The 17,644-nt window shown below is 47.4% G+C and overlaps 1 protein-coding gene across 2 annotated transcripts in view; it reads left to right on the forward strand.

Moving 5' to 3' along the window:
* Positions 1-17,644, forward strand: part of LOC122553785 (dedicator of cytokinesis protein 2-like) — a 1,246,386-nt gene that overhangs the window by 90,530 nt on the left and 1,138,212 nt on the right. For both annotated transcript variants that reach the window (XM_087991733.1, XM_043698147.2), the window contains exon 4: positions 11,902-11,957. In XM_087991733.1, coding sequence (XP_087847859.1) covers positions 11,902-11,957 — 56 coding nt within the window. The remainder of the gene's footprint in view (positions 1-11,901; positions 11,958-17,644) is intronic.

Consider the following 17,644-nt stretch of genomic DNA (forward strand, 5'->3'; position numbering starts at 1 on the left):
GTACATACTGTGTCAGGAAGCCCTCCTGCACACACTGGACACAAACTGACCCATCTATAGTATTCGTACTATAGTGTTCCCAGTCAATATTTGGAAAGTTGAAGTCCCCCATGACAACTACCCTGTCTGTCTCACTCCTATCGAGAATCATCTTTGCGATCCTTTCCTCGACATCTCTGGAACTATTCAGAGGCCTATAGAAAACTCCCAACAGGGTGACCTCTCCTTTCCTGTTTCTAACCTCAGCCCATACTACCTCAGTTGACGAGAGCCCAAACATCCTTTCTGCAACTGTAATACTGTCCTTGACCAACAATGCCACACCCCTCCCCCCCCCCCCCCTCCCCCTTTACCATCTTCTCTGTTCTTACTGAAACATCTAAATCCTGGAACCTACAACAACCATTCCTGTCCCTGCTCTATCCATGTCTCCAAAATGGCCACAACATTGAAGTCCCAGTTACCAACCCATGCTGCAAGTTCACCCACCTTATTCCGGATGCTCCTGGCTTTGACGTAGACACACTTCAAACAAACTTCTTGCTTGCCGGTGCCATCTTGTGTCCCTGAAACTTGATTTCGGACCTCCCTACTCTCAACCTTTTCTATACTTGAACTACAATTTTGGTTCCCATCCCCTTGCTGGATTAGTTTAAACCCACCCCAATAGCCTTAGCGAATTTCCCCTCCAGGATATTGGTACTGTAGAAGGTCCTTGCCCTGAGGTGGTGCCAGGATTACTGAGTCAGAGGTCATCTTGGTTTTATCCCACCAAGATCTAAATTTAGGGAACACCTCCTTCTGATTCCTGGACTGGGACAGTAGTTTCTTTCTGTCCAGACTTAACCTCGCTTAAAGAGAGAGAAATGATGGTCCCTATGTTGGCCATGTGGTACAGGCTCGGTGTACAGACAAATCACGACTTAAGAGGAACCAAATTTCCACACATTTCCCAGCTGGAGTTGCTGGACGTCTACAAAACACAGTCACTGACACGGATTTATGACTAATTACAGCAGAGAAACAGGCTATTTGGCCCAACTAATTTGTACCGGTGCTACATGATAAGTTGGGAGACCAAAACTGCACACAACACTGCAGGTGTGGTCTCATTCTATGTCATTAAATACTGTCAATATTTGGCCAAAGGATAATTTTTGGCCTGGATGACAGTTTGTATTGAACTTTATCAGGGGTGAGTATTGGGGCCTTTGCTTTACCTGATATATATATGAATGACCTAGGGGCAACTTCTCATCAGAGAATCCCTATAGTGCAGAAAGAGGCCATTTGGCCCTTCAGTTCCGCAACAATCCTTCGAAGATGACTACACTCAGTCACGGCCCCTTACCCTATCCCTGTAACCTCATTTGCCATGGCTAATCTACCTACCCTGGTCACTATGGGCAATTTACCATGGCCAATCTATCTAGCCTGCACATATTGGACTGTGGGAGAAACTGGAGCAGCCGGAGGAAACCCATATCGACACAGGGAGGACGTGCAAACTCCACACAGACAGTCACCCGAAGTTGCAGTTGAACCCGGGTCCCTGATGCTGTGACGCAGCAATGCAAAGCACTGAGCCACCTCCACAAAGTTTGGAAATGACATGTAACTCAGAAGACTTGTAGACTGAGAGGAGGACAGTATAGATCTCCAGAAGGAGTTGGTGGAGTGGGCAGATAGGTGCAGCTGAGTTTCCATGCAGAGAAGTGCAAGGCTAAGCACTTTGGGAAGGACAACGTTGAAATACAATATAAAACAGAAAGTACAATTCTATAGTTCCATAAATGCGCAGATGATTGAAAGTGGTGGGACGGGTAGAGAGAGCAGTAACCAAAGTTTATGGTGTTTTTGGCTTTATTAATAGGGGCATAGAGTACAAGAACAAGGATGTTGAATTTGTCTAAGACACCTATTGACCTCAGTTGGAGTACTATGTACAGTTCTGGGTGCTACATTACGGGAAGGGTGTAAATGCACTGGAGGGAGGACAGAAGCAATTTACAAGAATGGCTCAAGGAATGAGGAACCTCAGTTATGATTCTGGATTATTGATGCTGGAAGAGCACAGCAGTTCAGGCAACATCCAAGGAGCAGCGAAATCGACGTTTCGGGCAAAAGCCCTTCATCAGGAATAAAGGCAGAGAGCCTGAAGCGTGGAGAGATAAGCTAGAGGAGGGTGGGGGTGGGGAGAACGTAGCATAGAGGACAATGGGTGAGTGGGGGAGGGGATGAAGGTGCTTGGTCAGGGAGAGGAGGGTGGAGTGGATAGGTGGAAAAGGAGATAGGCAGGTAGGACAAGTCCAGACAAGTCATGGAGACAGTGCTGAGCTGGAAGTTTGGAACTAGGGTGAGGTGGGGGAAGGGGAAATGAGGAAGCTGTTGAAGTCCACATTGATGCCCTGGGGTTGAAGTGTTCCGAGGCGGAAGATGAGGCGTTCTTCCTCCAGGCGTCTGGTGGTGAGGGAGCGACAGTGAAGGAGGCCCAGGACCTCCATGTCCTCGGTAGAGTGGGAGGGGGAGTTGAAATGTTGGGCCACGGGGCAGTGTGGTTGATTGGTGCGGGTGTCTCGGAGATGGTCCCTAAAGCGCTCTGCTGGAGGCGCCCAGTCTCCCCAATGTAGAGGAGACCGCATCGGGAGCAACGGATACAATAAATGATATTAGTGGATGTGCAAGTAAAACTTTGATGGATGTGGAAGGCTCCTTTAGGGCCTTGGATAGAGGTGAGGGAGGAGGTGTGGGCGCAGGTTTTACAGTTCCTGCAGTGGCAGGGGAAAGTGCCAGGATGGGAGGGTGGGTTGTAGGGGGGCATGGACCTGACCAGGTAGGCACGGAGGGAACGGTCTTTGCGGAAGGTGGAAAGGGGTGGGGAGGGAAATATATCCCTGAAGGTGGGGTCTGTTTGGAGGTGGCAGAAATGTCGGCGGATGATTTGGTTTGTGCGAAGGTTGGTAGGGTGGAAGGTGAGCACCAGGGGCGTTCTGTCCTTGTTATGGTTGGAGGGGTGGGGTCTGAGGGCGGAGGTCCGGGATGTGGACAAGATGCGTTGGAGGGCATCTTTAACCACGTGGGAAGGGAAATTGCAGTCTCTAAAGAAGGAGGCCATCTGGTGTGTTGCGTGTTGGAACTGGTCCTCCTGGGAGCAGATATGGCGGAGGCGGAGGAATTGGGAATAGGGGATGGCATTTTTGCAAGAGATAGGGTGGGGAGAGGTGTAATCCAGGTAGCTGTGGGAGTCTGTGGGTTTGTAAAAAATGACAGTGTCAAGTCGGTCGTCATTAATGGCGATGGAGAGGTCCAGGAAGGGGAGGGAGGTGTCAGAGATGGTCCAGGTAAATTTATGGTCAGGGTGGAATGTGTTGGTGAAGTTGACGAATTGCTCAACCTCCTCGCGGGAGCACGAGGTGGCGCCAATGCAGTCATCAATGTTGCAGAGGAAGAGGTGGGAGTGGTGCCGGTGTAATTATGGAAGATCAACTGTTCTACGTAGCCAATAAAGAGACAGGCATAGCTGGGACCCATACGTGTGCCCATGGCTACCCCTTTGGTCTGGAGGAAGTGGGAGGATTCGAAGGAGAAATTGTTAAGGGTGAGGACCAGTTCGGCCAAACGAATGAGAGTGTCGATGGAAGGGTACTGTTGGGACGTCTGGAGAGGAAAAAAACGGAGGGCTTGGAGGCCCTGGTCATGGCGAATGGAGGTGTAGAGGGATTGGATATCCATGGTGAAGATGACGCGTTGGGGGCCGGGGAAACAGAAGTCTTGGAGGAAGTGGAGGGGGTGGGTGGTGTCTCGAACATATGTGGGGAGTTCCTGGACTAGGAGGGATAGGACAGTGTCGAGGTAGGTAGAGGTGAGTTCAGTGGGGCAGGAGCATGCTGAGACAATGGGTCGGCCAGGGTGGTCAGGCTTGTGGATCTTGGGAAGGAGGTAAAACCGGGCAGTGCGGGGTTCCCAGACTATGAGGTTGGAAGCTGTGTGTGTGTGAGATCTCCTGAGGTGATGAGGTTCTGTATGGTGTGGGAGATGATGGTTTGGTGATGGGGGGGTGGGGTCATGGTCGAGGGGGCAGTAGGAAGAGGTGTCCTCGAGTTGGCGTTTAGCTTCAGCGGTGCAGAGGTCAGTGCGCCAGACTAAAACTGCGCCCCCTTTATCCGCTGGCTTGATGGTGAGGTTGGGATTGGAGCAGAGGGATTGGAGGGCTGCGCGTTGTGAGGGTGAGAGGTTGGAGTGGGGGGGCGGGTAGACAGGTTGAGGCGGTTAATGTCCCGGCAGCAGTTGGAAATGAAGAGGTCGAGGGCAGGTAATAGGCCAGCGCGGCGTGTCCAGGTGGATGCAGTGTGTTGGAGGTGGGCGAAGGGGTCCTCGGAAGGTGGGCGGGAGTTCTGGTTGTGAAAGTAAGCTCGGAGGCGGAGGCGATGGAAGAATTGTTCGACGTCACGGCGTGTATTAAATTCGTTGATGCGTGGACGGAGGGGGATGAAGGTGAGTCCTTTGCTGAGGACTGATAGTTTGTCCTCAGTGAGGGGGAGGTCTGGGGGGAATGGTGAAAACTCGGCAGGGCTGGGAGCTGGGATCTGGTGTGGGTGTGGAGCTGGGAGTGGGGGCAGATCCTGTAACTGGAGTGGGTGTGATGGTGGGGGGAATGGGGGTGGAGTCAGTTTTGAGGAGAGTTTGAAGAAGTGTTTTTTCTTGGAGGAAAGAAAGCTGAAAAGTAGAGGTTTTTAAAATTATGAACGAGTTGGATAGAGTAGATAGGGAGAAAATGTTCCCGCTTGTAAAACTAACTCGAATGAAAGGGCGAAGGTTTAAAAATAACTAGAAAGAGAGGGCGAAGATTTATAAATGTGTACAAAAGATGCAAGGTGAAATGAAAAACATTTTCAGTCAGTGAGTAGTTCGGGGATTGGAAAACACTGCCTGGAAATGTGGTGGAGGCAGGTTCAATTGAGGCATTTAAGAGAACATTGGGTGAATACTTGGATAGAAATAACCTGCAAGGATATGAGGGTGGTAAAGCAGGAGCTTGGTACTCAGTCATGATCTCGATTCACGAGTTAGTGCAGGTGTAATGGGCCTCCTTGTGTGCTGTAACTTTTTTTTTTGATTGTCTGAGAAGTTTCTTTCCCCTTCTCACCCAGGCCCTTAGCCAGCTTTGCTTTAAAAGCATCTGTAAGCTGACCCAATTCATCACTCAATGGCTCTGTATTCTCAGCAGAGTGAGAGGAAACACGATCCAAGCAGAAAGCTGGATAGGCTCACAATGCGCCCATGCGTTTTTGGAGTGCTGTTCCACTACTAGTTGATTGCATAATTTCTGACAGCGATGTCTTCCGTCATTGATTAGCATGTCATCATCACTCATCATTGTCTAGGTTCACCAGCACTTTGGGTGTGTAGCTAGGCAGCTAGCAATACATGGATCTCCATCTCAAGAGCCAAGGTAAATGCCTGTCAGTAAGGAGAAAAGGGAGGATTGTTTAATGGAAATTTCAGTTTCTCTATCATCAGTTCGCGTTTGAGAGAGAAAATAGTTATTACTCATCCATTTCCTGTCAAAAGTTCTCTGAACAGGAAGTGCTTAGCAATGCAGCAGGAAGAGTGTCCAACCGATAACATCTGGAATGTGACATAAGTTCCTCTGTGGCATTGAGCCAACAAAGCCTACTCGTCAAGACAGGTTATGTGCAAATATATTAATATTAATCGCACTTAACTTAGTTTGACAACAAAATCTATGTTGTGGTGGATTCTGACTTTGTGCATTAGCGTAGAGTGGGTGATAAGGACTTGGCATCTCGCAAGGTTGACTTCAATGCAAATATAATTTGAGAGAATTCTAAAACATGCTGACAGTTCATTAGCATGAGTGCATAAAGCAAAAGTCTACCCCATTTAAGAAACTGGAACTTTTACAGGAAAATGTTAAATGTCTATCTCAAAGGGAAAGGAACAAAATAACAACAGAAAATCCTAACAAAGGAGCAGTGCTCCGAAAGCTTGTGATTTCAAATAAACCTGTTGAACTATAACCTGGTGTCATGTGACTTGTGACTTTATGCACCCCAGTCCAACACCAGCACCTCCATATTAGAGAAAGCAGCAGAATTAAAGTTAGAAAGCTCAACTAGAGGTTGTACCAACTTAATACCTGTTACAAAGATAGAGAAACAGACATAAAGGTAAATCTCCCCCCACAAATGTTGTCAGCTCTTTGAGTACTGTCAACATTTTCTGCTTTTGATACAGATTACCATCCTTTGCAATATTTGTCGTCCAATTTACCTGCTCCAATCATCATCACTTCTAACTGTGGCACCATGTAGATTCAAGATATTGTTTCACTTGACCAGAATCTGGGGAAGATGAAGACTTCAAAGATGCAGTTTTTTTGGACACTTAAATAGATCATAAAAATGTAAATTTCCACTCTGTATAAAAAGCAATGAAACTTGAAATAAGAAGCGAAAGGAAGCAAAAATGCAGACAGTCATAATGAGAGGGAAGAAATGGAAAATGAATCTGAGCAGATGTTAAGAATGGATATAAAATCAAAATAGTGTGAAGGCTAGAATAAAAGTAGAAAATGCTGGAGAAACTCAATAGATCTGCCAGCATCTGTGGAGAGAGAAACAGGTTTAATGTTTTGAGTCCAGTGTGACTCTTTAGAACGGAACATTGTTAAGAGGTCTTTAAAGGGTTCATTTATTGTTCAAAGGGTGATAATTTACTCTTTCTTAGCATGTGCACATTATTGACTTGGCCAGCATTTAATGCTCTATTTAACAGAATTCAATTCGAGTGAATCTCGGATAGACTGTGTACGATTTAATAAACAATTGTAAATCTCTACTCGAAATTCCTGTGGTCGACTATTAGAAGTAACCACAACAGGTCCATCTCGGACAGTTACCCACATGGTGCTGTCAGCGTTCCAGGATTTTGACCCAATATCACTGAGGGAATGCGATTATAATTCCAAGTCAGCATGGTGCGTGTCACAGAGTGGAGCTGCAGAATTGTTCCTGTATATGCTGCGTCAAAAAGTGTGGTACTGGAAAAGCACACCAGGTCAGGCAGCATCCGAGGAGCAGGAGAGTCGATGTTTCGGGCATAAGCCCTTCATCAGGAATGTGGGGTGGAGAGAGCTGTGAGATATATAGAGGGCTGAGAGAGGCACCCTCCTTTGTTTCCCCCCTCATCCCCTCGGCCAGTCCTGATGAAGGGCTTAAGCCAGGAATGTTGTCTCTCCTGCTCCTTGGATGCTGTTTCACCTGCTGTGCTTTTCCAGTGCTGAAAAATGTGTTGCTGGAAAAGCGCAGCACGTCAGGCAGCATCCAGGGAGCAGGAGAATCGATGTTTCGGGCATAAGCCCTTCTTCAGGAATCTACAATCTTCCTGAAGAAGGGCTTATGCCCAAAACGTCGATTCTCCTGCCTGACCTGCTGCGCTTTTCCAACAATGCATTTTTCAGCTCTGATCTCCAGCATCTGCAGTCCTCACTTTCTCCTAATGCTTTTTCAGTGCCACACTTTTCGAATCTGATCTCCAGCAACTGCAGTCCTCACTTTTTCTCATATCTGCTGCCCTTGACCGTCTAGGTTGTAGAGGTCACAGGTTTGGAAATTGCTATCAAAGGAGCTTTAGTTGTTGCTGCAGTGCATCTTGGAGATGATGCACATTGCTGCTACTGTGCATCTGTATTGGAAAGACTGAATGTTTTATTTGGTGAATGAGATGCCAACCAACCAGGCTGCTTTGGTGCTCATCTTCTTGAGTGTTGTTGGAGCCACACTCATCCAGGCCAGTGGGAAGTATTGTGGTGCTAGAAAAGCACACTGGTCAGGCAGATCCGAGGAGCAGGAAAGCCTACCCTTCCTGATGAAGGGCTTATGTCTGAAACATTGACTCTCCTGCTCCTCGGATGCTGCCTGACCGGCTGTGCTTTTCCAGCACCACACTCTTGACTCTGATCTCTAGCATCTGCAGTCCTCACTTTCTCCAAGTGGTGAGTATTCCAACACGTACTTGACGTGTGCCTTGTAGATGGTGGGCAAGCTTTGAGGATTCAAGAGGTGAGTTACTCAGATTAAATTTCTATTCTCTGACCTGCTCTTACCTTCTCCCTTTGTCGTCAGTGTATTCATATGGCCGGTCAAGTTCATATGCTGATGGTGGGAGGATACATCAGTGGTAATGTTAATGAAGGTTAAGAGGAGCAAAACCGGTACTTAAGAAGAGTCACTGGACCTAAAACGTTAACTCTAATTTCTCTCCACAGATGCTGCCAGACTTGCTGAGTTTTTCCAGCAATTTGTTTTTGTTTCTGATTTCCAGCATTCGCAGTTCTTAGGGTTAAGGGGGAATGGCTTGATTTTCTCTTGTTAGGGAAGGTCATTGCCTAGCACTTATACAAACCTTAGAGTCACAGAGATGTGCAGCACAGAAAGCAACCCTTTGGTCAAACCATGCCGACCAGGCATCGTAAATTAATCTAGTCCCATTTGCCAGCATTTGGCCATATCCCTCTCAACCCTTCCTGCCCATCTACCCATCCAAATGCCAATTACATGTTGTAAGTTTACCAGCCTCCTCCACTTCCTCTGACAGCTGATTTCACACACGCACCACCCTCTGTGTGAAAAGGTTAGCCCTTGGGTGCCTTTTATATCTTCCCCTTTCAACTTATGCCCTCCAGGGAGTCCCCCACCCCAGGGAAAAGAATTTGGCTATTCATCCTATCCATACCCCTCATGATTTTATAAACCCGTATAAAGTCCCTCTTTCAGCCTCCGACACTCCAGTGAAAACAATCCCAGCGTATTCTACCTCTCCCTATAGCTCAAACCATCCAATGCTGGCAACATCCCTGTTAATGTTTTCTGAACCCTTTCAAGTTCCACAACATCTTTCTTGTAGCAGTGCAAATGTTACTTGCCACTTATCAGCCCAAGCCTGGAGGTGACATGGAAACCAGGGTGAGAAAGTAGATCCTATGTTTGAGACTAAGAAGAGAGAAAGGTGAAGGGATGCAGGATGGAGTTTTGGAGGGTCCCACCAAGGTTGGCCGAGACAAAATGGTATGTTGGGGAATGCTAACCCTATTGCACAAGAGGCCACAGAAGAATCAAGGTAATTCAAAATAGCATAAGGAGGGGGATGTGACAGAGCAACAGAGGTCAGGGCAGGAGTAGTGCAAATCCTTTAGCAGAATTTCAGCTCCTGATAGTGCTACGTTAGCTGAAATGACAAACTGACCTCTCTCTCGCCAAGCACTGCCCACCTTGCAGCAAGTTTCCTGTTTAACTTTCTGTTTTAATTTCCAAAGATGATGCCAATCACTTAGCTACACTTTGGCATGTGTCAGTTTGCAAAACTGCAAGAAAGTGGCTATCGCCATGATGTTCTTTATCCATTGTGGGTTGTCATGTGGCCTCCTTTCTGTACTTTGGAATTTTCTGTTCCCTCTCTGCTTGATGCTTCCAGCAGTTTGACAAGGATGCTGGTCAAATTGTAACTTTAAGAAAACCTCCTTAAAGAAGGGATTATCCTATGAAGGAAGGTTGAACATGCGCAGCCCAGACTCATTGAAATTCAGAAGAATGTGAGGTGATCTTATTGAAACATGCAAGATATTTAGGCGACTGGAAAGGATGAATTCTTGGAGGAAGTTTCCTCTTGTTGGTAAAACTAGACCTAAGGCAGATATTTTATGAATACAAATCATAGAATTGTAAAGTACAGAAGGAGGCCATTTCACCCATCGTGTATGTGCTGGTTCCAGAAAGATCTACTTAGTTAGTCCCACTCTCCAGTCCTATCTCCATAGTGCTCTAACTCCATCACTTTCAATTACACATCTAGCTGTCTCTTGAAAACTCCCATGGAATCCACATTCACCACTCTCCCAGGCAGTGCATTCCAAATCCTAACAACTCTGAGGAAAGAAGTTTCTCCTCATCTCACTCCGAGCTCTCTTGCTGGCAATCTTGAAGTTGTGACCCCTCGTTACTGGCATATCAACGATTGGAAACATAATTCATTGCCCTATCAAAATTGTTCATAACTTTGATCACCTCTATCCTGCATTTCAGATCCTCTTCCTGATGTTTATTAATTTTTTATTATTCTGGCATGCATCATATGGCTCCTTTTTCGTCTCATCATTATCCGTGGTCATCCAGGATAGTCTAACTTTGGGTGCCCCGTATTTACTTCTCATAGTTATGCACCTAACTGACATCCTGTTCATCTAGCTTCTAAAATTCTCCCACTTTCATCCATCATTTTATCCACCAAAATGCGTTTCTGATTAACGGGCTCCAGTTTAACTTTTAGGCTTTTTAAAATCTGCCCTTTTCCAGTCTGGGATTTTCATCGTTGACTGAGTTTTATCCTTTTCCAGTTTAATATTGAACATTATTATGTTATGATCACTATTTCCCAAATGCTCCCTCATTCTCCGCTGGCCTGCCTTATTTCCTAGGGTCCGATCCAGTATAGCTCCCTCCCTGGTAGGACTGGAAATGTACTGCTCCAGAAAGTTCTTCTGCGCATATTGCAGGAGATTCTCCCCTTCTGTGCACCCCCCACTCCCCAAGCCAAGCCTACTGTAGGATAAGTGAAATCACCAAGCATCACAACCCTCCTTGACCTGTTGGTTTCTACAGTCTGCTTAGAGATGCTCTCTTCTACTCCTCCTCAGTATTTGGGAGACTATAATAAATACTAACACTGTTCCTTTCCTATTTCCCATCTCCAACTATAATAGATTGTAATTCAGGAGCACTGTGCACCATTCCCCCCAATGGTACTATCTTTGATCAAGACTGCTACACCTCCCTTTTAAACCAGATGTGAGGAGAATTTATTTTCTCAAAGGACCATCTGTCAGTGGGATTCTCTCTTTCCCAGAAGGTAGTGGAAGATGAGCCTTTAAATTGGTTGAAAGCTGAGTTAGATGGGTTTTTGATAGACAAGGAAGTCAAGCAGGAGAAAGTGAGGTCTGCAGATGCTGGAGATCAGAGCTGAAAATGTGTTGCTGGAACAGCGCAGCAGGTCAGGCAGCATCCAAGGAACAGGAGAATCGACGAAGTCAAGCATTACTGTATACAGTACAGAGAGGAAAACAGAATTGAGCCCACAACCAGATCTAAATGAGTGGTGGAGCAGACCCTTCGGCTGAAATGGCCTCCTCCTGTTTATTATAAGTCATACGAAGAGTATTCGGAAGCTTTCCTCAGATTAATAATAGATGACAATTGATTTAAAACAATATAGGCAGCCAAATGGAATGTCATTTAGTGCATTTGCATTTCCATAAATTAACCTCGTTAAAAATCACCCGATTAGAGTCCAACAAGTTTATTTGGAAGCACTAGCTTTCGGAGCGCTGTTCCTTCACTGCTCCTTACTCCACAACCACCTGATGAAGGAGTGGGGTGGCACCGTGGCTCAGTGGTTAGCACTGCTGCCTCACAGCACCAGGGTCCCAGGTTCAATTCCAGCCAATGTCTGCGTGGGTTTCCTCCGGGTGCTCCGGTTTCCTCCCACAATCCAAAGATGTGCAGGTTAGGGGAATTGGCCATGTTAAATTGCCCGTAGTGTTAGGTGCATCAGTCAGGGGTAAATGTAGGGGAATGGGTCTGGGTGGGTTGCTCTTTGGAGGGTCGGTGTGGACTTGTTGGGCCGAAGGGCCTGTTTCCGCACTGTAAGGAACTTAATCTAAACCTGTTGGACTATAACCTCGTGTTGTGTGATTTTTAACTTTGTACACCCCAGTCCAATACCAGCAACTCCAAATTCTAATTTAACCATCATTGAATGTCTTGTGTCCTTTATGTCTACAGTCAAACGTTATCATTGGAGAACAATTCTGTGCTCTCTCCACAGGGAATATTTCCTGCCTCAATTATTCATGTCAAGAATGCAGCTGTTGAGCTCAGAGGGTAAGTGTCTTTTATGGTGCTCGTGCCCCATTGACTTATTGGTGTGTTGCTTGGATGGATCTGACTGTTTGTTTTTTAAAAACCTCAAGGTTAGGGATGTGTTGGGGCTGGAAACAAAGGTTCACATTTCCATTTCGGAGACCTGAATGTGGGGAGCAGGGAGAACCTGACCCCTGAGTGAGTGTGTAGAAAGTGAGAGTGTTGGAGTCGAGAATATGGTGCTGGAAAAGCACAATAGGTCAGGCAGCATCTGGGTCGCAAGTGAATCAATGTTTCAGGCATAAGCCCTTCACCAAGAATGAGGCTTGTGGGCCAGGGGGCTGAAAGATAAACTGGCGGGAGGTGGAGCTGGGGTGAAGGCAGCTGAGAATGCAATAGGTAGATGAATGTGGGGGAAAAGGCGAGAGGTCAGAGAAGAGGGCAGAGCGGATTGATGGGAAAGGTAATGGACAGGTCAGGAGGGCAGTGCTGAGTTGGAGGCTTGGTGCTGGGATAATGTGGAGGAAGGGGAAATGAGGAAACTGTTGAAATCCACATTCATCCCGTATGGTTGCAGGGTCCGAAGGCAGAATACGAGGTGTTTTTCCTCCAGGTGTCACATGGTAATGGTTTGGTGGTGGAGGAAGCTGAGGACTTGCATGTCCTTGACAGAGTGGGAGGGGGAGTGTTCAGTCACGGGGCGGTTGGGTTGGTGGGTGTGGGTGTCCTAGAGATGTTCTCTGAAACGATCCACAAATTGGCATCCCCTCTCCCCGATGAATAGGAGACCACATTGGATGCAACGGATACAGTAAATGACATTGTTGGAGGTCCAGGTAAATTTCTGTCAGATGTAGAAGGATCCTCTGGGCCCTTGGATGGAGGTGAGGGGAGTGGTGTGGGCACAGGTTTTACATTTCCTGCGGTGACAGGGAAGGTACTGAGAGTGGGGTGTGGGCTAGTGGGGGTCATGGATCTGAGGAGGGAGTCATGGAAGGAATGGTCTCTCCAGAACACTGATAGGGGTGGTGAGGGAAAAATATCTCTAGTGGTGGGGTCTGTTTGTAGGTGGTGGAAGTGGCAGAGGTTGATACGATGTATACGGAGGTTGGTGGGGTGGAAGATGAGAGATGGAAATGTGTTGCTGGAAAGGCGCAGCAGGTCAGGCAGCATCTAGGGAACAGGAGAATCGACGTTTCGGGCATTAGCCCTTCTTCAGGAATGAGGAAAGTTGGTCCAGCAGGCTAAGATAAAAGATAGGGAGGAGGGACTTGGGGGAGGGGCGTCGGAAATGTGATAGGTGGGAAGAGGTCAAGGTGAGGGTGATAGGTCAGACTGGGGTGGGGGCGGAGAGGTCGGGAAGAAGATTGCAGGTTCGGAAGGTGGTGCTGAATTTGATGGATTTGACTGAGACAGGCTGGGGGGAGGGGAAATGAGGAAACTGGTGAAATCCGAGTTCATCCCTTGTGGTTGGAGGGTTCCTAGCCGGAAGATGAGGCGTTCTTCCTCCAACCGTCGTTTCGCTGTGGTCTGACGATGGAGGAGTCCAAAGACCTGCATATCCTTGGTGGAGTGGGAGGGGGAATTGAAATGTTGAGCTACAGGGTGGTTGGGTTGGTTGGTCCGGGTGTCCCAGAGGTGTTCCCTGAAACGCTCCGCAAGTAGGCGGCCCGTCTCCCCAATATAGAGGAGGCCACATCGGGTGCAAAGGATGCAATAGATGATATGTGTGGAGGTACAGGTGAATCTGTGGCGGATATGGAAGTTTCCTTTGGGGCCTTGGAGGGAGGTGAGGGGGGAGGTGTGGGCGCAAGTCTTGCACCTCCTGCAGTTGCAGGGGAAGGTGCCGGGAGTGGAGGTTGGGTTGGTGGGGGGTGTGGATCTGACGAGGGAGTCACGGAGGGAGTGGTCTTTACGGAATGCTGATAGGGGAGGGGAGGGAAATATATCCTTGGTAGTGGGGTCCGTTTGGAGGTGGCGGAAATGGCGGCGGATGATGCGCTGTACATGGAGGTTAGTGGGGTGGTAGGTGAGGACCAGTGGGGTTCTGTCCTGGTCGCAGTTGGAGGGGCGGGGTTCAAGGGCAGAGGATCGGGAAGTGGAAGAAATGCGGTGGAGGGCAGCGTCGATCACGTCGGGGGGGAAATTGCGGTCCTTGAAGAAGGAGGCCATCTGGGATGTGCGTTTTTGGAACTGGTCCTCCTGGGAGCAGATGCGGCGGAGTCGAAGGAATTGGGAGAATGGGATGGCATTTTTACAGGGGGCAGGATGGGAGGAGGTGTAGTCCAGGTAGCTGTGGGAGTCGGTTGGTTTGTAGTAGATGTCCGTGTTGATTCGGTTGCCTGAGATAGAAATAGAAAGGTCGAGGAAGGGGAGGGAGGAATCTGAGACTGTCCAGGTGAATTTGAGGTTGGGGTGGAAGGTGTTGGTGAAGTGGATGAACTGTTCAACCTCCTCGTGGGAGCACGAGGCGGCGCCGATACAGTCATTGATGTAGCGGAGGAAAAGGTGGGGGGTGGGGCCAGTGTAGTTGCGGAAGATGGATTGTTCCACATATGAGGACTAGGGTGGTTCTGTCCTTCCGTTGGGAGGGGTGGGGCTCAAGGGTGGTGGTGTGGGAATGGAGGAGATGTACTGGAGGTCATCATCAACCACGTGAGAAGGGTAATTGCGATCTTGGAAGAAGGAGTCCATCTAGGATTTTCTAAGGTGGAATTGGTCATCCTGGGTGGAGGCAGAGGAATTGGGAATAAGGGATGGTGTTTTTACAGGAGGTGGAGTCGGAGGAGGTGTAGTCGAGGTAGCTGTGGGAGTTGGCGGGCTTGTAGTAGATAGCTGTGGTTCGTCATTTTGCCAGAAATGGTGATGGAGAGGTCCAGGAAGGGGAGGGCGGTGTTCAAGATCGTCCAGGTGAGTATGAGGTTGGGGTGAAATGTGTTGGTGTAGCTGATGAACTGCTCAACCTCCTCGTGGGAGCATGAGGTAGCACTGATACAGTCATCTATGTAGCGGAGGAACAGATTGGGGGTGTAACTGCGGAAGATGGACTGTTCCACGTACCCGACAAAGAGGCAGGCAAAGCTTTCTCTTGGGTCCCATGCAGGTGCCTGTGGCCTTTGGTTTGGAGGAAGTGGGAGGATTGGAAGGAGAACTTATTAAGGGTGACGACCAGTTCAGCCAGGTGGATGAGGGTGTCCGTGGAAGGGTACTGGTTGGGACGGCATGAGAGGAAGAAGCGGAGGGCTTGGAGGCCTGAATGAGTGTGGTATGTCTAAAGGGCTTGATTTACACATCCCTTCCCAACCTGGCCAGGACCCAGCTCGCCAGCAGTTAAAACTAAAATGCCAGAGGGGAGAGGGAGAGAGATTGCATGTAATTAATGACATTCGGAAGCAACTTGAGGGAAATGACCTGAATGGATGTTGTTCTCCTGGTGTCAAAGCCAATTGAATGGTGTTCGGTCAGGCTTACTTTACCCAAACCTGATGGATCCATTAGAATATTAATTAACCCAATACGACTCAACATGGTCATTGTGAGGGAAATTTACTCTCTGGAAGTAGGTGAATGTTTAGCCAAATTGTCTAAAAGTGGAGTTTTCAATTAAAGTTGAGTTCTTGCAGGATCCACTGCTTTATATCTCCATTTGGGTGATTTTGTTTGCCTCAGCCCCAGAGATGTTTCAACAGACTATGTCCTGTATTTTGCTAAGTTTATAAAATGTCATCTGCCACGTATTCATGAAGGGCTTATACCTGAAACGTTGACTCCTGATCCTAGAAAGCTGCCTGACCTGCTGTGCTTGTCCAGCGCCCACCCTTTCGGACTCAACCTACCCATTCAAAAAAAGGACCCAGTCATTTTACATTTAAAATCGCAGTGGGTGAGATCTGGCCACGTGTCAGCAGCAAGGCAATTACTTCACCTTCTTGGCTGCCTGCCGGCCACAGGGATCAAAAATTAGCAACTTGCCTCTCCCAGTGACGACATCCGGCAGGTCCAGCTCACAGCTAACTGCATGTTTTAGTGCAGAGTAAAGCTCCATCTGCTGTGCATACCTTAGAAATGGATGTGCTGTGTTCCTCAGTGTCGACAGATCAGGCTTGTTTTGAGTGACCTGACAATTTCACAATGACTTGGTGCTTGCATGCGAAAACCACAAAACCTCTTCTTTTTTTTTTCGCATGATGCTGTGGAGGTGTGAATTCCAAAAGTCGTGGGTTTGGGGCCCACTTCAGAATTTGACACCTAGATCAGACTCCTTGCAGTACTGAAGCACTGCTGCATTATCAAAAGTGGCATCTCAGAGATGAGTTGTGAAACCAAGGCTCTTTTTGCCTATTTCAGCAGATATAAAACATTTTGAACAATGAACTAATGTGAAAACCATTGGGGGTAATAGAGGGCGACCAGGAATTGTGGTGAACTTATGAAAGGAAGGTGAGAATTTAAGTGAACTGATATCATTTATTTTATATTAGCACAAGTATCAAGCCCATTTCTAACAAGAGAGAATCTAACAATCACTTTATTCAGCATGATTTGGAGATGTAGGTGTTGGACTGGGGTGGACAAAGTTAAAAATCACACAACACCAGGTTATAGTCCAACAGGTTTAATTGGAAGCACTAGCTTTCGGAGCGACGCTCCTTCATCAGGTGGTTGATGAAGGAGTGTCGCTCCGAAAGCTAGTGCTCCCAATGAAACCTGTTGGACTATAACCTGGTGTTGTGTGATTTTTATCTTTATTCAGCAATCAACATAATCAAAGACACCTCCCACCCCTGGTTATACTCTCCTTTACTCTCTTCCATCAGGTAGAAGATATAAGTTTGTATACATGTATGAATAGATTCAAGAATGGTCCCTTCCCCACTGTTATCAGACTTTTGAACAGGCCTCTTTAATGTTAATTCTGATCGATCTCTCTGTGGCTGTAACACTGTATTCTGCACTCTGTTCTGCTACCCTGATGCACTTTGTATGGCACGATCTGCCTGTAGAGCACGCAAAACAACACTTTTCACACTATCTTGGTACATGCTGCCTCACAGCGGCAGGGACCTGGATTCAATTCCAGCCTTGGGTGACTGTCTGTGTGGAGTTTGCACATTCTACCTGTACCTGTGTGGGTGCTCCGGGTTCCTCCTACAGTCCAAAGATTTGCAGGTTAGATGAATTAGCCACACTAAATTGCCCATAATATTCAGGGATGTGTAGGTTACTAGCATTAAAGTCAGGGGAAATGTAAAGTAGTAGGGGAATGGGTCAGGGTGGGCTACTCTTTGGAGGGTCGGTGCGGACTTGTTGGGCCAAAGGGCCTGTTTCCACACTGTTGGGATTCTATGAAGTCTTCTCTGGGACAACAACAAACCAAATCAAAAAATTGATGAGAAATATTAATCAAATTGATTCATGGGATGTAAGAGTCCAAGGAACGGTCAGGATTTATTACCCATCTCTCAATGCCCTTGAGAAACACCACTCAGTAGAGACTGAAGAAGAGCCTTAACTGGTCACTTAAGGTCCAGGATTGGCTCAAGGGTGTGCAGACTTCCCAATACCTCATATGCTGCTAATAAAATATAAGCAAAGATGTATACAGGCAGCATTCACAGCACCCAGTTTTACACCCCTCACCCTGTCTGCTTTCCAATTCCCAATGGGAGGGGTGAAAAGCCCACTCAGTTCAACTGTTTCTTCTCTGT

This window comes from Chiloscyllium plagiosum, unplaced genomic scaffold (genome assembly GCF_037043375.1).
Source record: "Chiloscyllium plagiosum isolate Xiang-an unplaced genomic scaffold, Cpla_swu_hap1 HiC_scaffold_1, whole genome shotgun sequence".
Lineage (NCBI taxonomy): Eukaryota > Metazoa > Chordata > Chondrichthyes > Orectolobiformes > Hemiscylliidae > Chiloscyllium > Chiloscyllium plagiosum.